The sequence below is a fragment of the Felis catus genome, chromosome D2 (genome assembly GCF_018350175.1).
Source record: "Felis catus isolate Fca126 chromosome D2, F.catus_Fca126_mat1.0, whole genome shotgun sequence".
Taxonomy (NCBI): Eukaryota; Metazoa; Chordata; class Mammalia; order Carnivora; family Felidae; genus Felis; species Felis catus.
The window spans coordinates 55,265,603-55,286,052 of NC_058378.1; the positions used below are offsets into that span (position 1 = coordinate 55,265,603).

At 41.0% G+C, this 20,450-nt stretch overlaps 1 protein-coding gene across 4 annotated transcripts; it reads left to right on the plus strand.

Annotated features, from left to right (window-relative positions):
• Nucleotides 1-780: 780 nt before the first annotated feature.
• Nucleotides 781-19,498, plus strand: CCNJ (cyclin J). Of its 4 annotated transcripts, none has more exons than XM_023240787.2 (6): nucleotides 781-918; nucleotides 1,573-1,682; nucleotides 6,958-7,168; nucleotides 14,798-15,097; nucleotides 15,185-15,344; nucleotides 16,379-19,498. In XM_023240787.2, exons 2-6 carry the CDS (start codon nucleotides 1,614-1,616, stop codon nucleotides 16,788-16,790), a joined length of 1,152 nt encoding a protein of 383 aa, XP_023096555.1. In that variant the 5' UTR covers nucleotides 781-918; nucleotides 1,573-1,613; the 3' UTR covers nucleotides 16,791-19,498. The 4 variants fall into 4 exon arrangements, with proteins under 4 accessions (XP_023096555.1, XP_023096557.1, XP_023096558.1 ...); XM_023240789.2 differs by having other exon boundaries at nucleotides 15,218-15,344; XM_023240790.2 differs by having other exon boundaries at nucleotides 15,221-15,344.
• The last annotated feature ends 952 nt before the right edge of the window (nucleotides 19,499-20,450 follow it).

The window sequence follows — 20,450 nt, forward strand, 5'->3', positions numbered from 1 at the left end:
TACTTGGTTTTGGAGTGTTTCCACAGTTTTGTAGTTTCCGGATTTAAGACCATAGATGATTATTTACGTCCATTTTCAATCTGACAAACTAGGTTACTAAAGGTAAGCTCAACTTTATTCAAAGCTGTCGGGAATCTCTAAAGCAAAGGAAATGAGGGGAGAAGGTCAATTAGGTTTCTGGAAGGAGTGGGTCTCGAGGTGGAACTTAAAGAGACAGCAGAATCTCACAGAGAAAACGCTTTAGGTGCTTCGGCAACGGCCAAAAACATTTACGGGGGGGGGGGGGATTGGTAATGCCACTGAGCAGATCCTAGGATGTAAAACGGGGCTGTTATGATGTGAGATAAAACAGATTGAATCCACATTGCAATGAGTTTTAAAACGCCAAGCTGAAGCTTCCGAACTTTCCTCCGCGGGCATCGGGAGCCATCGAAGGTTCTTAGCAGGTGAGTGGCATGACCAAATTGACTACCGGAACGAGGATGAACTTTGTAATTTCTCCGGCGCCTTCTGCCCGCCGCTCGGGCGGGCCTCACGGTAGGTGGTGGTGGAGCTGCCGGGCAGCTCCAAGCACCGGGTCGCGCCGGGCCGGCGGGGGTTGACGCCGCCGGGTCCCGGTTGGGGCCTCCGAGCCGCAGCCAGACGCTGCACCTGGACCCGGCCCGGCCGCCGATTGGACGGCTCGGCGTGACCCGGCTGTATCGCGAGACGAGATTGGCAGCGGCGGGGCCGCATGTGCCCCCGCGCTGGCTTTGTACGCCGAGCCGCCTGCCGGTCCTTTAACAATGGGCGGCGCGAGCGCCCCGGCGCTGGGCCCGAGCTGAGGCCGGCGCTTTGCGGCCGACTGTCCGCATCATGAGCGGGGCCGGCGTCCCCCGCACGCCGGCGGGGCTGGGGCTGTGAGGGCCGCGGTTCCGGGTAAGGGAGGCCGCCGTGGGGACCGGCAGGCCTGTGCTGGGCGCGGGGCACCGGACCCGCCCGGCCCGGCCTTTTGTTCGCCTTTCTGGGGACGCGCGGTCCCGTGCGCTGCTCTGGACGAGGTGGAGGCGGCCTGGGTGCGTGCCGGGCCCGGTGGGGGCCGCGGGGAGGCCCCCCAGGGGGGAACGAGTGCCCGAGCGGCTGCCGCTGGGACCCGGGGCCGGGCGGGTATTCGTCTGCTGGTTTATCCGCGGGAGGTTTTCGCCTCAAGGGATTTTCGATTGGTGTCAGTCTCTCCGCTGCCGGGGCCGGCGCGAGAAGTCGAACCCGGGACGCGGGGAGCCCCCAGTCGGGCCTCCGCCTCCAGCTTCCCTTGCGCGCACCCCGGGCCGCGCCTTGGGAACTCCAAGTTGGTCCCCTTTGCCCGGCACCCAGGCCGGCAGTTCTCAGCGCGAGCCCGCTCCTCCTGACTGGGTAGCTCGGGCCTTACGCGCGGCGTTGGGGAATTGGTTTGGATCGGTGCTGGCTTTAGGTCGAGTCCGGTGAAGAGGAGCAGCCACCCAGGGTGGCTTGAGGTCACACCCCTCGGGGAGGGGGCGCTGAGGGTCGTGTGGAAGGAGCCGGCCTTGACCGCGTCTGGGGTGTGTCTTACAGACTGAAGTTGCCGCGTCTGGCCAGGCGCGTCGCCGGGTCCCATGGAGCTGGAGGGGCAGTGGTGGCGGGGACAGCTGGCCGCCGACATTCATCAAGCGCTTCGATACAAGGTAATTTCGGTGCCCGATTTTTCCATTCAGTGTTTTGTGCCAGTTAGTATAAATCGCGGCTCCCTGGGAAGTCCGGTCACTAGTTTCCAGACCAGAAAAGGCGAGTTTGCTTATTTGCTCGAGGTTAATTAACTCCTGGGTTTCTTCCCTGGGATGTATCAGAAGAACCTGTAACTTAAGTGAGGGTGGAGCGTGGTATTTGGGAGAGGGAAAGTGGAACATGAATTTGATACTGTTTTTAAACAGATGTGTGTGCTGGCTTTTATTGGGCAGAGTAGCCCTCGTTCTGTAGTTGCTGTTGCGTTCTGCTGTTAGGTCACATCTGTACATAAATTCCCCAGCCTGTCCACTAACCTGCCTGCTATAAGACTTCGGACAAGTTACTTAATTTTCTCTTTCCCAATTTCCTCATCTGTAAAATGAATAATAATACAATGAGGCTTGTGGGGAGATTGTGAAGATTAAATGAGTTATTGTGCGTGTGCTTTACAACAGTGCTTCGGGCATAGTAAGCCCTAAGAAAGAGGTGACTGTTGTTGTTTTTCCCTGAGACACCCCCCCCCCCAGATTTGGGGGCTGTTCAAAATGCCTTAAGGTAGGAGTTAGCTGCTCCTTCCAGCTAACTAAAAGCAGAAAGTAGACTTTAATACATATGGCGGGGGGGGGGGGGGGGTTCGGTGCAATTTTCTGGCACAATGCAAAGTCTGTGTATTGTTCTTAAGTTAACAATTTTGCTCTTATGTCACATCTCAGTTTAACGGGTCATCTCTGCCTCTGATAACCAGAAGAGAGACCACATCCAAAACTGTCCCTAACTTAACTCAGTTTCACCCTGGATGGAGAGGGCCGTTTGTTATGTACAGAAAATGAGAAAGAAGCAAAACAACTGCCTCTTTAATAAAAGGGATACTATGGGGCACCTGGGTGGCTCAGTGGGTTAAGCCTCGGACTTTGGCCTCAGGTCATGATCTCACAGTTCATGGGTTCAAGCCCCGCCTCAGATTCTGTGCTGACAGCTCAGAGCCTGGAGCCAGTTTCACATTTTGTGTATCTCACTCTATCTGGCCCTCCCCCACTTGTGCATTCTTTCTCTCTCTCAAAAATAAATAAGCATTTAAAAAAATAAAAGGGTTACTGACTGTTGGAGTTAAAGTTCCTGGGATGTTAATGAACTTGTATCGTCAGTTTTTTTTTTTTTTTTTAAACCAGGTTAACTACATTAGAAAACCTAATTCCGACTTAAATTGTTACAACTGTACCTGTTTCTAAGGTTAGAGATTTTTTTTTTTTTTACATTTATTCATTTCTGAGACACAGACCGAGTACAAGTGGGGGAGGGGCAGAGAGGGAAGGAGACACAGAATCCGAAGCAGGCTACAGGCTCTGAGCTGTCAGCACAGAGCCTGACTCGAGGCTTGAACTCACCAACCGTGAGATCATGACCTGAGCCAAAACCAAAGAGACGCCTAACCAACTGAGCCACCAAGGCGCCCTTGGTCTTTTAGTTTTAAATGTTCTCCTTTTCTAAATGTCAGCCCTTTATCCCTCTGGTATGTGGTGAAATTAATTCTTTGATGTTAATGATACTTTTATTTTTTTAGTGACATAAAACTCAAAAGATTTTCCTTAAAAGATTTCCATGGTATGGAAATTATGTGTAATTTTAATCCGAGTGATGACATTGAGTTAATTTTGTCAGTTGAGGTTGGAAGTGGATTTTTTCCAGCACGTTTGTTAAATACTTTGTGTATTAGGCTCTAAGGAGGATCGAAGGAATAAGACACAAGCCTGTACTAAAATTGCTTATGAACTATCGGAGTGTGGGGCCTGAGGGAATGCCACTGAAAGTTACCTTGGGTCACCTGTGGCGTGCTACCCTGGGTTGTCTTATTTTATCTTTAAGGCCTGTGTAAGCCACAATTGACACAATAGTCACACTTTGTGAAAAATTTATTAATCGGTAAATATGTTTATTGGTAAAACTTGAATCTTGTGGAACTGGAGAGACCCCTGTTTGTAGTATACCGAAGTCAAGAAAAGTTAAAATGAACTTTTCTTATAAAAAAATTAATTCCAGATTATTAATTTAGTGATTTAGTTGGATAGTCATGCTTATTTATTTATTCAACATATATGAATACCTGCAATATATAAGGTACTATGCCAGGTGTTAGAATGGTAATAGTGGATGAGACAGACATGTCTGCCTGTGTGAGGTCTAATCTCAAATAACTCAGCATCTCAATTTAGCTCTTCCTTTGCACAATTGCCATTTAGACACAATGGAAGGAATTATCTGTTTAGATCCAAGGTGTGTGGAGTAATCGTTGCTTTGACCAGCAGCATTGCATCTACTAGGGAAGGGTAAAAATTACAGCAAATGGGAATTCCCTTCAACCCCAAATGCAGCTGTTCTGATTTTTTGTAAAATATAACTATTTTCTCCTCCACTTCCCCCAAAAAACCCTATAAAGCAGCTGTCTTCTTATACTTCTCATATTGGTACCTTCTCATATTGTTATGCTATGTATACTAAAATCCTAGGATGGCTGGGAAGTATTTTCAGGAGTGTCTATGACAGATGGGAACAATGCTAGCTTGTGAAAAACACTCCAAAAATATCCCACAGAGTTGTATTTACAGTTGTGAGTACTGCTTCTATGCCTTTATTTCCATCTTGGCTGGACAGTAGCCCGTTCTGAGAAAGGGATGGCATTTAGGATGGTGAATGGACTAGTACTTGAGACTGGAGATGGAGACGACCTGCTCAGGTCTCCGTGCTTTGGTCCCGTGAGATCCTGAGAAGCAGATGGGAACAAGAGTGTAAAATTCTGGAATATCAGGAATAGACATTATAAAAAAACTTGTAAGCTGAGAGAAGCATAGGTCATTTTTTCATGCTTACATAACTGTAGTATCTGGATGAAGAAAACTGAATCTGACAGCCATCTGGTAAGCACTTGTAGTTACCATTTAAAATGATATAAAGAGAATGTATTAGACACACTCTTAAAAATCTGTTGGTCCTTGGTGTTCTTGCCTTTGTTTTATCCACACTTAATAAGTTAACATAGTGAAAAATAAACTCCACCAAATAAAGTGTTTTCCAGCTGTGTTTCCCAGTGAGTCTTTAAGACCTGTTCAAGCCTCTTTTATTTTATTTTTTTATTTTTTATTTTTTTCAACGTTTATTTATTTTTGGGACAGAGAGAGACAGAGCATGAACGGGGGAGGGTCAGAGAGAGAGGGAGACACAGAATCCGAAGCAGGCTTCAGGCTCTGAGCCATCAGCCCAGAGCCTGACGCGGGGCTCGAACTCACGGACCGTGAGATCATGACCTGGCTGAAGTCGGACGCTTAACCGACTGCGCCACCCAGGCGCCCCTCAAGCCTCTTTTAAAGAAAGCCTCCCCTGGCTTTGTTTTTTCCCAGCACTCCATCTCCTGAGCTGGGTTAGATCTTCTGTCTCTCTGTTCTGTAATAACTTGTGATTACTGTATTATATTCTAATAATCTTTGGTTTATTAGACTACTATATATATATATATATATATATATATATATATATATATATATATATATTAATGGATTTCCTGATATCAAGCCATCTTTGCATTCCTGGAGTGTACTACAATTGATGATGATGTATTCTTTGGATATACTACTAAATTACATTGGCTAACATTTTGTCTAAAATTTTAGCTCTTATTGGTTAGGCAGATATGTAAGTTCCATTTTTGGTGTTTGTTTATTGTAAAGTTTTTACAACATAAAATTTTAACTATTTTTAAGTGGATAGTTCAGTGACATTAGGTATATTTACATTGTGTTACTTTTACCTCTACATCTGTAGAACTTTTTCATCTTAAACTAAAATGCATTTTATCAATTCATATACTGAAAGGTTGTTTGTTTCTACCTTTTGGCTTTTGTGAATAATGCTGCTAACAATAGAGAGATACAAATATGTGAGTCCCTACTTTCAGTTCTTTTTGGTGTATACTTAAAAGTGGAATTGCTGGATCATATAATAATTCTATGTTTAATTTTTTTGAGGAATTGTAATATCGTTATTCAGTGGCTGTACAATTTTATATTCCCACCATTCCAAATGGGTTCCAATTTCTCACATTCTTGTCACCACTTGTGTTCTGTTTTGGATTTTTTTGAGAATAGCAATCCCAGTGGGTCTGAAGTGGTATCTCGTAATGGTTTTGATTTGCATTTCCCTAATGATTAATAATGTTGAGCATCTTTATATGTGTTTATTGGTCATTTATATATCTTTGGAGAAATGTTTATTAAACCTTTTGCCCATCTTTAAGCAAGTTCTTTGTTGTTGGATTGCATGTATAAAAGTTTTTTATATAATCTGCTTATTAACCTTTTACCAGATATATGATTTGCAAATATTTTCTTCCATTCTGTGGATTGCCTGTTCACTCTGTTGAAAAGAGTGAACTTTGCACAAAATTTTTAAATTTTGATGAAGTTTAATTGATCTTTTTTTTTTTTTGCCTGTGGTTTTGAGGTCATATCTATGTAATTTCCTGCTATTATGATACCTATTAGGTTTAATATTAGTATTATGCTGATCTCATGAAATGAATTTAGAACCTTTTTATCTTTCTGCTTTCTGTATGTTCTGGAAATACTTTAATAGTATAGAAAATTTCTAATTTTCGAAAAATGGCTCATGTAATTCTGAGATTGAACAGCAATGATGGGGAAAATTTTAGGTATATGAAAAGGTAATGGCAAATGAGAGATAAAACTGCTCAAATGGAAACATGCTTAGAAGATCCTAGTGGATGAATACTAGTCTCTACCTTCCACGTCTCTGCAAGTATAATAGTATTTGACCTACTAGGAGCATATTCACTACCTGTTACCTTCTACCCCAAAGCTTTGAGCCTCCTAAAGGGGGTGTATATGTGTGGTGTGGTTGAGTTTTTGGTAGCAGTGTTTTTCTAAAAACACGTGGTAGGGAAAAAAGGATACAAAAATCTTGCTGGAATATATCCCTTCTATAATTAATTCATGAAACACCTATAACTTCTCACCTCACAGATGTTTAAAAATAAGGAGAAAAGTTTGGTTTTAAATTTTAAATGCCATTCATTATGGCATTAAACTTTTTCAAATTTGTGTTTCCTTCAAGAAGTGTTTTAGGCACTTATAACACTAATATATTGGGGGCAAAAGTTGTCTTTGCATCATAGGGATACTACTCCTACAGGCCATGTTACACTAAATGTTGTTCCTCTTGATTTAGGAGCTGAAGTTGCCTTCCTACAAAGGCCAGTCCCCTCAACTAAGTCTCAGAAGGTATTTTGCTGACCTGATTGCCATTGTGAGCAATCGCTTCACTCTCTGCCCTTCTGCCCGACATCTGGCTGTCTATTTGCTGGACTTATTTATGGATCGGTATGACATCTCCATCCAGCAGCTGCATTTAGTTGCACTTTCCTGTCTGCTTCTAGCAAGTAAGTATGAACCTCATCTACATGACTAGAAGTTTCCATTGTTTGGAATAAAATAAATTCATATAGAGGTCAGTGAAACATCACCAAATTGCATTCATTCCAGTTTACTAATATCAGAAAGTTTATGTTGAAAGTGCTTCTTGGCATAATCATTCTTAACTAGACATTAAAAGACTAGCTCTGAAGTCTTTTAAAAACTTACGTGCTTAAGCCCTACATCCTGAAGATTCTGATACAAATGTCTAGGCCACTCCAGATCTATTGACTTAGAATCTGTATCATGGGGCTTGAGTTCCAAAGCTGATTCTGATGTACCTTTCCATTTGAGAACCATTGCCTTAGGCTTTCAACCAGGAAAAACTGACCCACAGTAAATAGTTGGCATTGGGTAGACACAGTTTTGGTTGTCGTCACAACCTGGGAGGGTGCTACTAGCCTCTAGTCTAAAGTAGAGGGCTCTAGTAAGTAGAGGGTGCTACTAAATATCTATGATGCACAAGGCAGCCCCCCCCCCCCCGCCCCGTAAAGAATTTCTGGCCCCAAATGTCAGTGGAACTGAGGTTGAGAAACTCTGTCCAAAAGGTACTATAGTCTTGTATTGTTAGAATACCTTCTACTGACTACATAATGAGTTGACTTAATGAACTGAAGGTTCACAGGCAGCTTCTACAAATGGGAAAGACTTTTTGCAATAGGCCTGGCTCAGTGGTGGCCTGCAGGGTAGACTCTGATAAATCCTGTTTGTTACCTGATGAAGAATGTACTGTTGGGTCTTTTGGTGGCTCTTTCTCTTAGTTTCTTCCTGTAATTCATTTCATTGTTAGTATCTTGACTGAAGAGAAAGAGGGTGAGTAAAGGAATTAAAATTGGGTTTTTCTTTTAGTAATGTCATTTACAGTAGAAATGTAATCCCCACTTCAGAGTACTTTGTAGTAATACCTACTGCCTTCATTTCTAACCCCCTCTTGAGGGTTTGGGATCTTATGTGGGTGCTGTCTAAGGAACATTCCCCCTACATGCTACCACCAGAGTTCTTTGTAGAACAGTTTTGTGCTTTGACTGAAAGTAAACCTAAAACCAAATGCAGGCCTTGTGATACCATTTCTGGCACTAATTTCTTCTCAGATTTTCATTTTCTTTTTCTATTTCTGTTCTTATTACTATTCCTTTGATCTGATAACCTCCTGCGTATTTCAAATTCTTTGTGGACCACACTGCATATAAATAAACACAGCCCCGGGGGTGACGTAGCACTCTTTGTGGGTTAAGGTAGAAACTCTTTAACACTTAGAACCTTGCATCTGGTCCCAGCCACCTTTCCAGTCTTATCTTCCCTCCCTATTCCCATACACCTTGAGCCAAATTCTTACCAGAATACTATTTTCTGAAAATCTATATTTCTCCTTTAATCTGTTGTCCTCTATGATCCAGACACATCACCTGCTCCTCTCCCCTCTATCCAGAATGCTGGCGAGGTAATACTTGTACGTTTATAATTAACCTTTAATTTAACCTTTAATTAAAGTTTCATTCTCATAAGCAATCTCATGTACAATTCTGTATGTGTTTCATCACTGGCTGTGAAGCCCTTTGTGCTTTCGTAGTTGGCATAGGATTAGAAAAACCCACACTTGATACATTGGATGTGTGAGGATTCACAAATGGAATGGCTTCTTATCCTACAAAATGTTAGTTTATAATAGGATCAGTTTATAATAGACACTGGAAATCACATATGCAAGTTAGGTTATTTTTAAAACTTAGGATCGTTCATGAAAAATGATATTGCCTGTTGTGGCCATCACTGCTTTTACCACTACCAAACCTCATCTTGCTTTATGCCTGAGATTCTTAAAAGTGTGGTGGAAACCAAGTAGGAGATTATTCCTGGTGAACTGACTTACATTTGTGACTTACTTGACTTTACTTAGTGGTAACTTATCAAATGAATTAGGAGTTACTCAACTAGATATTCTTTTTTTTTTTTTTTTTTAATTTTTTTTTTTTTTTTACTTTTATTTATTTTTGAGACAGAGAGAGACAGAGCATGAATGGGGGAGGGGCAGAGAGAGGGAGACAGAATCAGAAGCAGGCTCCAGGCTCTGAGCTGTCAGCCCAGAGCCTGACGCAGGGCTCGAACTCACGGACCGCGAGATCGTGACCTGAGCCGAAGTCGGATGCTCAACCGACTGAGCCACCCAGGCGCCCCTCAACTAGATATTCTTAAACTACATGTTATTGCTAAAGTTTCCTGGGGATTCTAGTTGAATAATCTAAGATTTCTGGCCACCATGCAGTGTTTAGCATTGGTGCCAAGTTCTTGAAATTTCTACAATTTGGGGAAAAGATACTTTATTTGTGCACCATCTTAGGTTGATCGAAATGGAGCTTTTAATTGTTCTTGTTTTTTTAATTACCTCTTACTGTTTAAGATTATGATCAACTTATTGAAGATGATTTTTGCACATTTTCAAGGAACTAGGCTTTAGGATTTGTATTCCTGTGGCTTAAATATGAATTGTCGATCAGCTATTGCTGAGCGTCAGATACCTCCTCCCTTTGTTCTGCTGGCATCCCCTAACCTCTCTTTGCCTGTTTTTACATTGTTCCTTTTCCACTGGATAGTGAAGAGAGTGAGATAGGTATCCCCCAGGGTCTCAGCCCCTCCAAGTAGGCAGTGGTCAAGAGTTTAAGCTGTTGGCTGTATCCTTGGGTCAGGAATCAAAGAGACCCTTAGTAGTCTGTCTCTACTCTGTAGGTTTGCTGCTACAAAAGTACTTAGGATGCGTATAAACTGGTAGCCTATTTTTAGTATCTGGTGTCTGTTTTTAATTTGTGGAGTACATTCTAGTGTTTCTTAACATTCTTACACTTTTCTTATCTTTGGCAGCTCTCCAGTTAGGTTTCATAAACTTTATTTAAGTCCTGCCTCTCTCCTCCCAGAGTGATTGAACTTTGTATGCTCGCCTTCCCCATCTGCTCCCTGCTTTAGGGTGAGCAGCCTGTTGCGTAAAAGTGGAGAACAGCTTGCAGCTGACAGGACTGGGGGACGGTGGATTCTGCTTATTAAATAGGATGGGAGGCTGTCAGTAGTTTGGCCAAAGATGGAGCACAGCTTGTGAGTTCCAGGTAATATCTGTACCCAGCTGCCTGTATGTCTGCACTGTTGGAGCTGGGAAGAAAGGTCCGACAGGCTGTTTCTGATGAAACAGCGAGCTGTATGGTGTTTTAGAGTAGGGATTACGGTGGTGAATTTCGTAGGTTTGAATCTGTTGTCAGCAATATGCATTTCAACAACCCTTAAGTCTGAAGTTACTTGTCTGTAGAATGAAAATAAAGACACTTAACTGACAGAGTTGTTGTGAGGATCAAGTAGGGTAAGATGTTTAAAAACACATAGGAAATTGAAACATAAATGTTAGCATCATAATGATTAATTCTTCTATAAACTCTTCTATAATCTTTAGTCTGACTCCCTAGCTCTAAAGATTCTAGCTCTTTCCAGAAAAGTCTGTGCTTCATCCTGGGAAATTCTTAAATTCTAACTCTTTGTCTTGTATACCCTGGCTTCCCTTGGCTTCTGTGATCAGCATTGAACTTGTAGAGAGCACGGAAGCAGTCTTGGATATGAGGCTTTTGATACTTTGGTCAAGGTCTTGTGTAACTAAGAAATGATCTCAAAATCAGGATGAAGCCAAAAGTAAGATAGGCTATTAGTAGTGAAAATCTGTGACAAATGCTTATTTCTCCTTGCTTACCAGTAATGGGTTGATAAAACTTTTTAATTGGTTATCTGAAAAGTGAAAATTTTACTTCCTAGTTGACTTGATTTACATCTTTTTAATACAAATAGTTAAATATGAATAGAACCTTTTTTAAATATGAATAGAACTTTTTTCCCCCTATGAATTGCCTCTTCCTGTTCCTTACTTGGTTTTTCTCTTAGGTTGGTAGTCTAACAAATTTGTGAAAATTTTAGTATGTATCAAAGATGACTTTTTTCCTGCTCAATAATAAAAGAATCGAAATGTCTATTGGCAGAGTATACAGTGACATAGGATCCTGGCTCCTTCTGCCATATACCTACCATTCACTGCTGGCTTTGAAAATGTGCTGGTTTCCATAGCTGATCTGAGCATTTCCTATAAAGGAAAGAAAGTCCGATGTTTTGTTTCTGTGGCGTCTAATTCTTTATTTTCTGGGAAGCAGATGTGAATTTCCTGTGCCCTTATTTCCTGTTTGGGGCCTTTATCAATATAATCACATGGCTTCTGGTATTTCCTTTCAATTGAAGAAACTGATCTTTGTGATCTGTATGTGGTATTGCAGATAAGTAGATTTAAAATACCCATGCACATAGCTTTGAGCACAACAAAAATGATGGTTATGAATGCAGGTACTCACTGACGCTGTCACACATTTTTAAGTCTTTTAGTATCTATGTATCGGAGTATATCACTATATATAATGAAAAAGTTCCAAAAAACTTAAGCCTGAATAAAATCCCAAGTATAGGCATTATGCAGTACACAGGTTGTTTTTAACTTTGCAAGTCAAGGTACAAAGGCTTTCTTTTTACACTTGTAACCGCCAAGTACTTTATAAATTCAGAAACCCCATAGATTTTTAATAATACAGAATTCTGCCTATTTTGATAGTTGTTGTCCCCATATAACCTAGTGCAATACTTTGATCTAGAAGTACAGATTTGGGAATTCAAACATAAGTCTTCCTTTTGGCTTCCATTTTTGGTTTGGTTCAGCTTACTTGACCTTGAATGAATCAGCCAACCTCATTGCCTTCGTTTTTTGAGCTTTGAAAATGGTCTTATACAATTTTGTTTTCAGTGTTGAAAGTTTCAAAGAAATAGTATGAAACATTCTTGATCCTTGAATTAAACAGTGAGTTATAGTGTATTAATTTCTTCAAAGGAACTTCAAGCATGATGTAAATAAACACATTAATTTTTATGATATTCCTTTGAAGTACACTGAGGGTGTTGCTGTTGCTATACATATGGCAGGGTACTTTGAAAACCTTAATGATTCATCCAGAGGGATTGAACTAAATTCCTGGGATACTCTCCACTCTGACAGTGGAGAACAGTGGGTTCCTTTTCCGTATCTTTATGCAGTGATGATGCTGGATGACCAGCTTGTAAAGATCACTTTAGTGCTCTCAGCCCTACTGAGTATACCATTGGAAACACTTGTGAAATTCATCTGTATGTGATTTGAATTGGGAGGGGCTATCTAGATTCTTTCAGAGTCTGAATTGTACATGGTTTTTTGATCACCTCCTACCTGTAGCAATATATAGTTAAGAGTAATTTAGATCTAAAGATGCTCAAAATTTCTGAGGCAGGAGAAAAATTCTCTTTGGACTTCACCTCTTCATTAAGTCATGAGCTTTGACTCACCTGGCATAAGAGACAAAACCTACCCCAGGTCCCCTCCCCCTTAAGCCAGACCCAAGGTAGCCAGCAGTACTTTTTCCCCAGCCCTGGGCAGACAGACTTGAATAGCACCACTGACTCCCGTCTGCTGAACATCTGGGCTGGTGACCATTACCATTTGTTGTAGCACCTCAACACGTGATATAAACCCATCCTTTCTTGGAAAAGAAACTTCACAGAGAAGCTTGTGTGGTTTCTGTTGCTTTGACAATCTTTCTGGCTCTTCTCCAAAACATGTTTTTAAATGGATAAAATAAAATTACAAGATTTCCAAAGAAATCAAATATGTTGAAATAGTTCTCAAATGGGGCGCCTGGGTGGTGCAGTCGGTTAAGCGTCCGACTTCAGCCAGGTCACGATCTCGCGGTCCATGAGTTCGAGCCCCGCGTCAGGATCTGGGCTGATGGCTCAGAGCCTGGAGCCTGTTGCCAATTCTGTGTCTCCCTCTCTCTCTGCCCCTCCCCCGTTCATGCTCTGTCTCTCTCTGTCCCAAAAATAAATAAACGTTGAAAAAAAAGTTAAAAGAAAAAAAAAAAAAGAAATAGTTCTCAAAATAGTAAAACAAAAAATTTCATATAGTAATATGTAACATAGTCTAACAACTATAATTTTGAACAAGTATAAAAGCTTTTGTGAGAAATCTATATGATAGATTGTATTGCATACAATACAATTAGAAATAATTGCAATATTATATGACTGTTTTAATGTAAAATAGAACATAATAGTAGAAGGTAGAAGGCTTTAGTTAATAATTTCCTGTCTTCTGTGGACCACCATGGAACAAACCCAGAGAGATTTGAAGACAGTTCTTTGGTTCTAATGCTGCATCTTGAAAACCATACTGGTACTGGATAGTTTGAATTTTTTCCAACCATAAGTTCTAGAGATAACTAAAATGAATGATTTATATACAGTAAATTAAAGTGTAAGATGGTACATTAATAATCTGTAGAAACATTATTCTGGGGCTGGAGAGGGAATTCTATTCCTCAGCTGCACATTTAGATGAGTATTTCCTGAAAAGAAGTTTATGTCTTAGAATAATAAGGTACAGCCATCAGAATGTCTACTCCTACTTTGTAAGGGGATACAAAAGTAAATATAAAGTATTCTCCTGTTCCTTTTTTGGTAAGAGACTTACCTAGGTTTTGTTTGAATTCAGAAGAGGAGGCTTTTCAGTGTAATGAGAATGCTTCTTAGGTATTCACCCAGTTTTTTCTCCCACTGTCTCTCTGGAATTGAGATTGTGCTGAAAATAAGCCAGAATGAAACACTTGAAGTTTTTTTTTTTTTAATTTTTTTTTTTTAACATTTATTTATTTTTGAGACAGAGAGAGACAGAGCATGAATGGGGGAGGGTCAGAGAGAGAGAGAGACACAGAATCTGAAACAGGCTCCAGCCTCTGAGCTGTCAGCACAGAGCCCGATGCGAGGCTTGAACTCACAGACTGCAAGATCATGACCTGAGCTGAAGTCGGACGCTTAACCGACTGAGCCACCCAGGCGCCCCACTTGAAGTTTTTATGTATTTATTTTTGAGAGAGAGATGGAGAGAGCAGGGGAGGGACAGAGAGAGGCTCCCAAGCAGGCTCCACCTGTCGGCACAGGGTCCAATGTGGGGCTTGATTTCACAAACTGTGATATCATGACCTGAGCCGAAACCAAGAGCTGGACACTTAACCGACTCAGCCACCCAGGTGCCCCTGAAGCTTAGCTATTTTGATTTCAGATAACTCCGTGACATGAAATTCTTTAAACTTTCTTCTATTCTAAAATAAAAGCCTGTTCTCCCACTGACCACTGCTGTTCCCCCCCTTGCCAAAAGAAGTTTCCTGGAAAAGATTGTGCTGGTGATTTGAGAGTTATTTTTTCATTGGCACATATGACTATTTTCATTATACAGTATGACATAGATCAGAATGTTTACATGTTCCATTTTTTGTTTAGAGGCGGGTAGGGAGTAAGGGATGGAGGCACCAGGAGAGAATACTGCAAAATATGAGAACCAGAGTTCTGGCACACTTGTTTCTGCCCAAGAGAGGAGAAAGAATGTCTCTGGATCTAAGTCTTTGCAGTGAGACAGCAAATCCCATTGAAGTGACCAGACCTATAATGATCACTTGTATAACATTTTGTCTCTCTGTCTTACCCCTCCCCCCTTTTCTTATAAGGTAAATTCGAAGAAAAAGAAGATAGTGTGCCTAAGCTGGAACAGCTCAACAGCCTGGGTTGTATGACTAACATGAATCTAGTATTAACAAAGCAAAATTTGCTACATATGGAACTGTTATTATTAGAAACCTTTCAGTGGAACCTCTGCCTTCCAACAGCTGCCCATTTCATTGAGTATTATCTCTCTGAAGCAGTACACGAAACAGATCTTCATGATGGCTGGCCAATGATTTGCTTGGAAAAAACTAAACTCTACATGGCCAAGTATGCAGATTACTTCCTGGAAGTATCTTTGCAAGGTGAGTCATTGTGGACGCCAGTAAGTGACTTGTGAGCTTGTAACTTGTGTATTCTGTTGCTTAAGTTCATTTTTGATGTCTCCACAGATTATGCCTTTCTAAATTATGCACCTTCTTTAGTAGCTGCTGCGTGTGTGGCTTCTTCAAGGATTATACTTCGTCTTTCTCCAACGTGGCCTACAAGATTGCATCGTCTTACTGCTTACTCCTGGGATTTTTTAGTGCAGTGCATTGAACGGCTATTGATGTAAGCCTCCTTACCTCGTGTTTGTGATTTCTCAATACTTTTCTTCATGTACAAGGCTATAAAAAGAACTTCCTTTTTTTTAAATGTTTATTTTTGACAGAAAGACAGAGTGTGAGAGGGGGAGGGGCAGAGAGAGAGGGAGACACAGAATCCCAAGCTGGCTCCATGCTCTGAGCTGTCAGCACAGAGCCCAACGTGGGGCTCAAACCCACAAACCACAAGATCATGACCTGAGCCAAAATCAGACGTTTAACTGACTGAGCCCCCCAGGTGTCCCTCTGAAAAGAACTTCTTAAAAGCACAGAGCTTTTAGGATTTTGGCTCTGACAGTTACTAGCTGCCATGAGCAAGCCATTTTATGATTAGTACTTGGCAGAAAGCTGTACTTTAGCTGTTTTCCAGTGAGAGGCTGTCATTGCTGTCATGATTTGGGGTACATGATAAGGAAAGGAGCTGCTCTTACGTGAGCTCACAACTCCTCAGTCCAGGCAAATCTTGCCCTTTTGCCCACTTCCACATCTTGAAATTGTAGGGCCACCAGATGTCACCAAAGTGGCAGCCACATTTAAGTGCTTATTGTGGAAATATTTCCCAAGCTGGAAATAGGCCTCAGAGCTACCAGCAGCCAATTCCCAAGGTTTGTGTCAAAGGAAGGAGCCTTTAGAAGGATAAGAGTAAAATCTCACTGTTGTTAAAATTATGGTTACAGTGACTGCTACCTGGGCAGTGGGGCAGTCCATGGAGTCAACTGTTGAAGAGTTGAAGTAACATTATAATTTTTTTTTTCAGTGTTTGTTTGTTTTTGAGAGAGAGACAGAGCATGAGCCAGGGAAGGGGCAGAGAGAGAGGGAGACACGGAATCCAAAGCAAGCTCCAGGCCCCGAGCTGCCAGTGCAGAGCCCAATGGGGGGGGCTTAAACTCAACAACTGCAAAATCATGACCTGAGCCGAAGTCGGATGCTTAACCGACTGAGCCACTCAGGCGCCCCGAATTGGAAGTAGTATTATTGACATTTTTCTTTCTCTCTACGCAGCGCTCATGATAATGATGTGAAAGAGGCAAACAAACAGAGAGGACAGGCAGGATCCCAGCCAGCACAGCTGAGTGTGTTCCAGTCAGCTTCTCAGCCCTCGCGGCCAGTTCACTTTCAGCAGCCTCAGTATCTCCATCAGACACATCAGACCTCACTGCAGTATCGCCATCCTGTAGCGGAACAACCAAGCTGTCAGCAGATTGTATCCACCACACACACCTCATCTTACACACTACAGACGTGTCCTGCTGGCTTCCAAACTAGTGTTCAGGGCCTTGGGCATGTGCAGACTGGTGTTGGGATGTCACTGGCAATACCAGTAGAAGTTAAGCCCTGTCTGAATGTTTCTTATAACCGGAGTTATCAGATAAATGAACATTACCCTTGCATTACTCCATGCTTTGAAAGGTGATTTTATGTGAAGGTAATACCTGACCCAGACTGTTTGTGACTTGAAGCTCTGGGGCAAGCTTTTTGTAAACTTCTCTTCAAAAGGAAAGGGATCCAGATTGCATCAGAACTCTTCAGATACCAGCATCTGCTAGGAAGACTGAAAATCCCTCTCAGTGCGCCACGAACACCTGGGAGGAGCGAACAAACACCGCAAACACTTTAACAGTATGTATATCAAATCCTGTTAAAACACATCCCTATAATGACAAAAATTTTCAAGCCCTGGCTGATGGTCCAAATATTTCAAAAATATTCACTACAACAAAATTTGGACAGACTCCAAATCGCCATTTTGAGATTGGCCTGCGGTGGGCTCTGGGCCCAGTGTTGGCTTATATGTCAGAGACTAATGTTTATCTGTGGACTTGCCAAACGGTCTTTTTATGAAGGAAAGTTACAGTATTAATTTTTGAAGAAGTCCTTTTTTTTTTATTCTGCAGTTTTGAGTTCCATTTTTGATCCACAAATGAATTTTTTTACTAAGTTTAAACTCATGAATTGCTATTCTATACCAATCTGCAGTAAAAGAAAAAAAATTTTTTTTAGATGATTCTATATAACTTCCTATCACAATATAAGTATCTGGATTCATGTACTAAGATTAAGGATGGATTAGATCTCTTAAAATCATGGTCATAAGTTTTTCTTATTTTTTCCCCCTAAGTGATCAACCTCATATCTTTAGAATTAAAACACATTTAACTCAGGGAATTTGTACTACTTGGAAACACTTAACTGTAATGCAACATGTTTGGGGAATGTTATAGTATGAACTACCTTTATAACATAGGTTAAAATACTCTTGCTAGGATGTGTTTTCAAATGAGAACATAATTGTAGCTTAGAACGAATGAAGTGGTTCCTATCATTCACGATACATACAGAGGTTTTGCATTTCTCGGTGCAATCAATGATTTATACTCAGAATTGATGTTACTCTAGAGGTTTTTTCAAGGGAAGGCTTGGCTGTAAACTGTCAGTACTAGAATGAAGTCCTGTAGGTTTATTTTGAAATGGAATGTGGCCAGGGTAGTTCTCAGGTTGTGCTAGAGCAGCACTTTGTTACGTGGAAGACAAGTTTTATAAGCAGCCTTTCAATCCAGCCAGTCAGTGTAAGCAGGCAAAGGAACTGATGACTAAATTTCAGTAGCCACTTTCATTACATCAGCCCCAGAACTGCCCTGGGACATTTCACTGTATTGGTCATGAGTGAAAACAGCAATAATAAGTCATTACAGCAAGGGCAATTTGGGGGAAAGAATTCAGAGGGAATAAAACGTAAAAAGAAAGAAAGCATTGTAATAACTGAAACTGTATACATTGTGCTCTTATCTGTGGGAGAACAGAGATTTGGTGGAGGGAAGCTTTCTGATTTAAAAATTAGTAAGGTGTGTCTTTTTGTTTTGTGTGTGTGTGTGTGTGTGTGTGTGTGTGCGCGCGCGCGTGTGTGTGTGTTTTTAAAGATAGCACTTGAATAGAAGGGAAATTGCATGGCAGGTGTGACTGCCACAATATGCATTGAAGACAATATTATAAATGTGTTGTGGGTATGCAGCAGGAGTCTCAGTAATCAAGCCAATGGCTTTTGTTAGGAAAGGAAGGGACTCAACGCAGTAGTGGACTGATCCAGATGGCTCCAGTGGATAAATGTGGGTGGGTGGCTTCTGCCAGCATGAATTCTTAAGAGAATGTCCTTTCCTTAAAAGAATGGTAACTTGTATAATAGAGTACATAGGGCATGATGTGAATTTATTAGTCTGGTAGATTAAAAACCACTCAGGTAAGAACACTCACTCATGGCAGTTTTGAAGCATGAAAATTGTTTTCTGAAAGTATCATCACTTTTCCTCTAGAAGGCTGCTAATTGGATTTTGGTAGTTCTTACCTCAAGAGAGCTTGAATTATTTGGGGGAAAGTGGGTTCAAAAGAGAATATATCTTTCACATTCAGAACCCAGCACCTGGAGTCCGATTTTCAGTATTTTAACTACCTCAATAATGCTATGAATGTAAGATACTGGGATAGAGATCCCAACTTGAAACAACAGCCGGTGCCTATGGTAATTTAATGTCTTGTCAAATGCTTTTATTGATTGGTTTAAATGTCATTCTTGTTATAGAAGAGTATGCCTTTTTAAAAAACTTATAACACTTTCCCAGTTTATATTTAAAAAAACTAAACACTGGATTAATTTGGGGGGGGGGGGTAGAATAAAATAATTAATTGGTTACTATTGCTGCATACCCAGGATGGGGTGGGTGGGGTGATTGGAGAATCAGAACTATTTTTAAAACATTAGGTTTCAATATAAATACAACTCACAACTGCTAGCCTTGGGGGACGGGGGTGGGGGGAGTTGTGTGGGTTTTGTTTTGTTTAATTTATTGGTTAGTCTTTAAAGTAGGTCTTTTTTCTTTCTTTCTTTTTTTTTTTTTTTGAGATTACTGGACCATCATTAAATGTGTACTGTGAAGAGATTAATGATATGTATAAAGGGCTTTACCAAAGTCCACTAAATAAACACTATTCAAGTACAGACTGCAAACCAAAATGTATCTGTGTTGTGACATTAATTGCAAATAGCGAGTATGGTGCTAAATTCTACACCAATGGAATTAGATGAGTGCTATGCACTTAATTTTAAAATAAATCTAGTTTTCAGTAAAATGGCTTTAGTGTTTTGTTTTAAATATAAATTTGATATATATTTGTAGTTTCAGTGAACCATGTCATTGTATTAGTCAGACTTGGAATCCTAATTATATTTACTAAAAGCCATCCAGATGTAGAGTATAACCAAAGTGGTAGGAAACGTTTGTGTAGTAATTATGTATTCCATACTGAGCATCAAAGCCCACAAAAGTATATCGCACACAGCTTTTGGACTTTTGAGCTTAAAATCAGTGTATTAACAATCGCAGCTTCTCATTTATTAAACAACACATACTTCAGAAAATTTGAAATCTGATCTCAGAAAAGTAGGGACACAAAACAGTCAAGGGTGTGAGAGGGAGCAGGGTCAACAGTGAGTGATAGTGGTCTGTTCACCTAAATATATCTTTTGCCACTTAATTAAACTTAAAACTCAGGTAGAAATTGTTTTGAAGAGTAAAATTTTAACAGGTTTGTATGTGTGGATTAAGAATTTCCACTCCTAGGGGCTCCTGGGTGGCTCAGTCAGTTGAGCATCTGACTTCAAGTTGGGTCATGATCTCACGGTCTGTGAGTTCAAGCCCCGCATTGGGCTCTGTGCTGACAGCTCGGAGCCTGGAGCCTGCTTCGGATTCTGTGTCTCCCTCTCTCTCTGCCCCTCCTCTGGTCGCACCCTGTCTCTCTCAATAATAAACATTAAAAAAATGAGAGGAGTATATATTATTTATTTCCCCACTGCTAAGAACAAAAGATTGTAAAAACCTAAATGTCCATCAATAGGGGACTTTGTTTTACTATTACAGTGACATGTAAAAAGAACAAAGTATTACTATAAGCTGATATGGGCAATCTCCACGATATATCAAGGCAAAGGTAATGCTACCATTATGCTAATACTTACAGAGTAAGTAAGAAGTAAGGCTTTTTTGTCTATTGATGTTCGTGGTCATTTGTGGTTTTCTCATCG

Coding starts and splice junctions, on each gene's coding strand:
- CCNJ (XM_023240787.2), top strand. CDS start 1,614: ATGGAGCTGGAGGGGCAGTGGTGGCGGGGACAGCTGGCCGCCGACATT. Junction 7,169..14,797: donor TTCCTGTCTGCTTCTAGCAA/GTAAGTATGAAC, acceptor TTTTCTTATAAG/GTAAATTCGAAGAAAAAGAA. Junction 15,098..15,184: donor CCTGGAAGTATCTTTGCAAG/GTGAGTCATTGT, acceptor ATGTCTCCACAG/ATTATGCCTTTCTAAATTAT.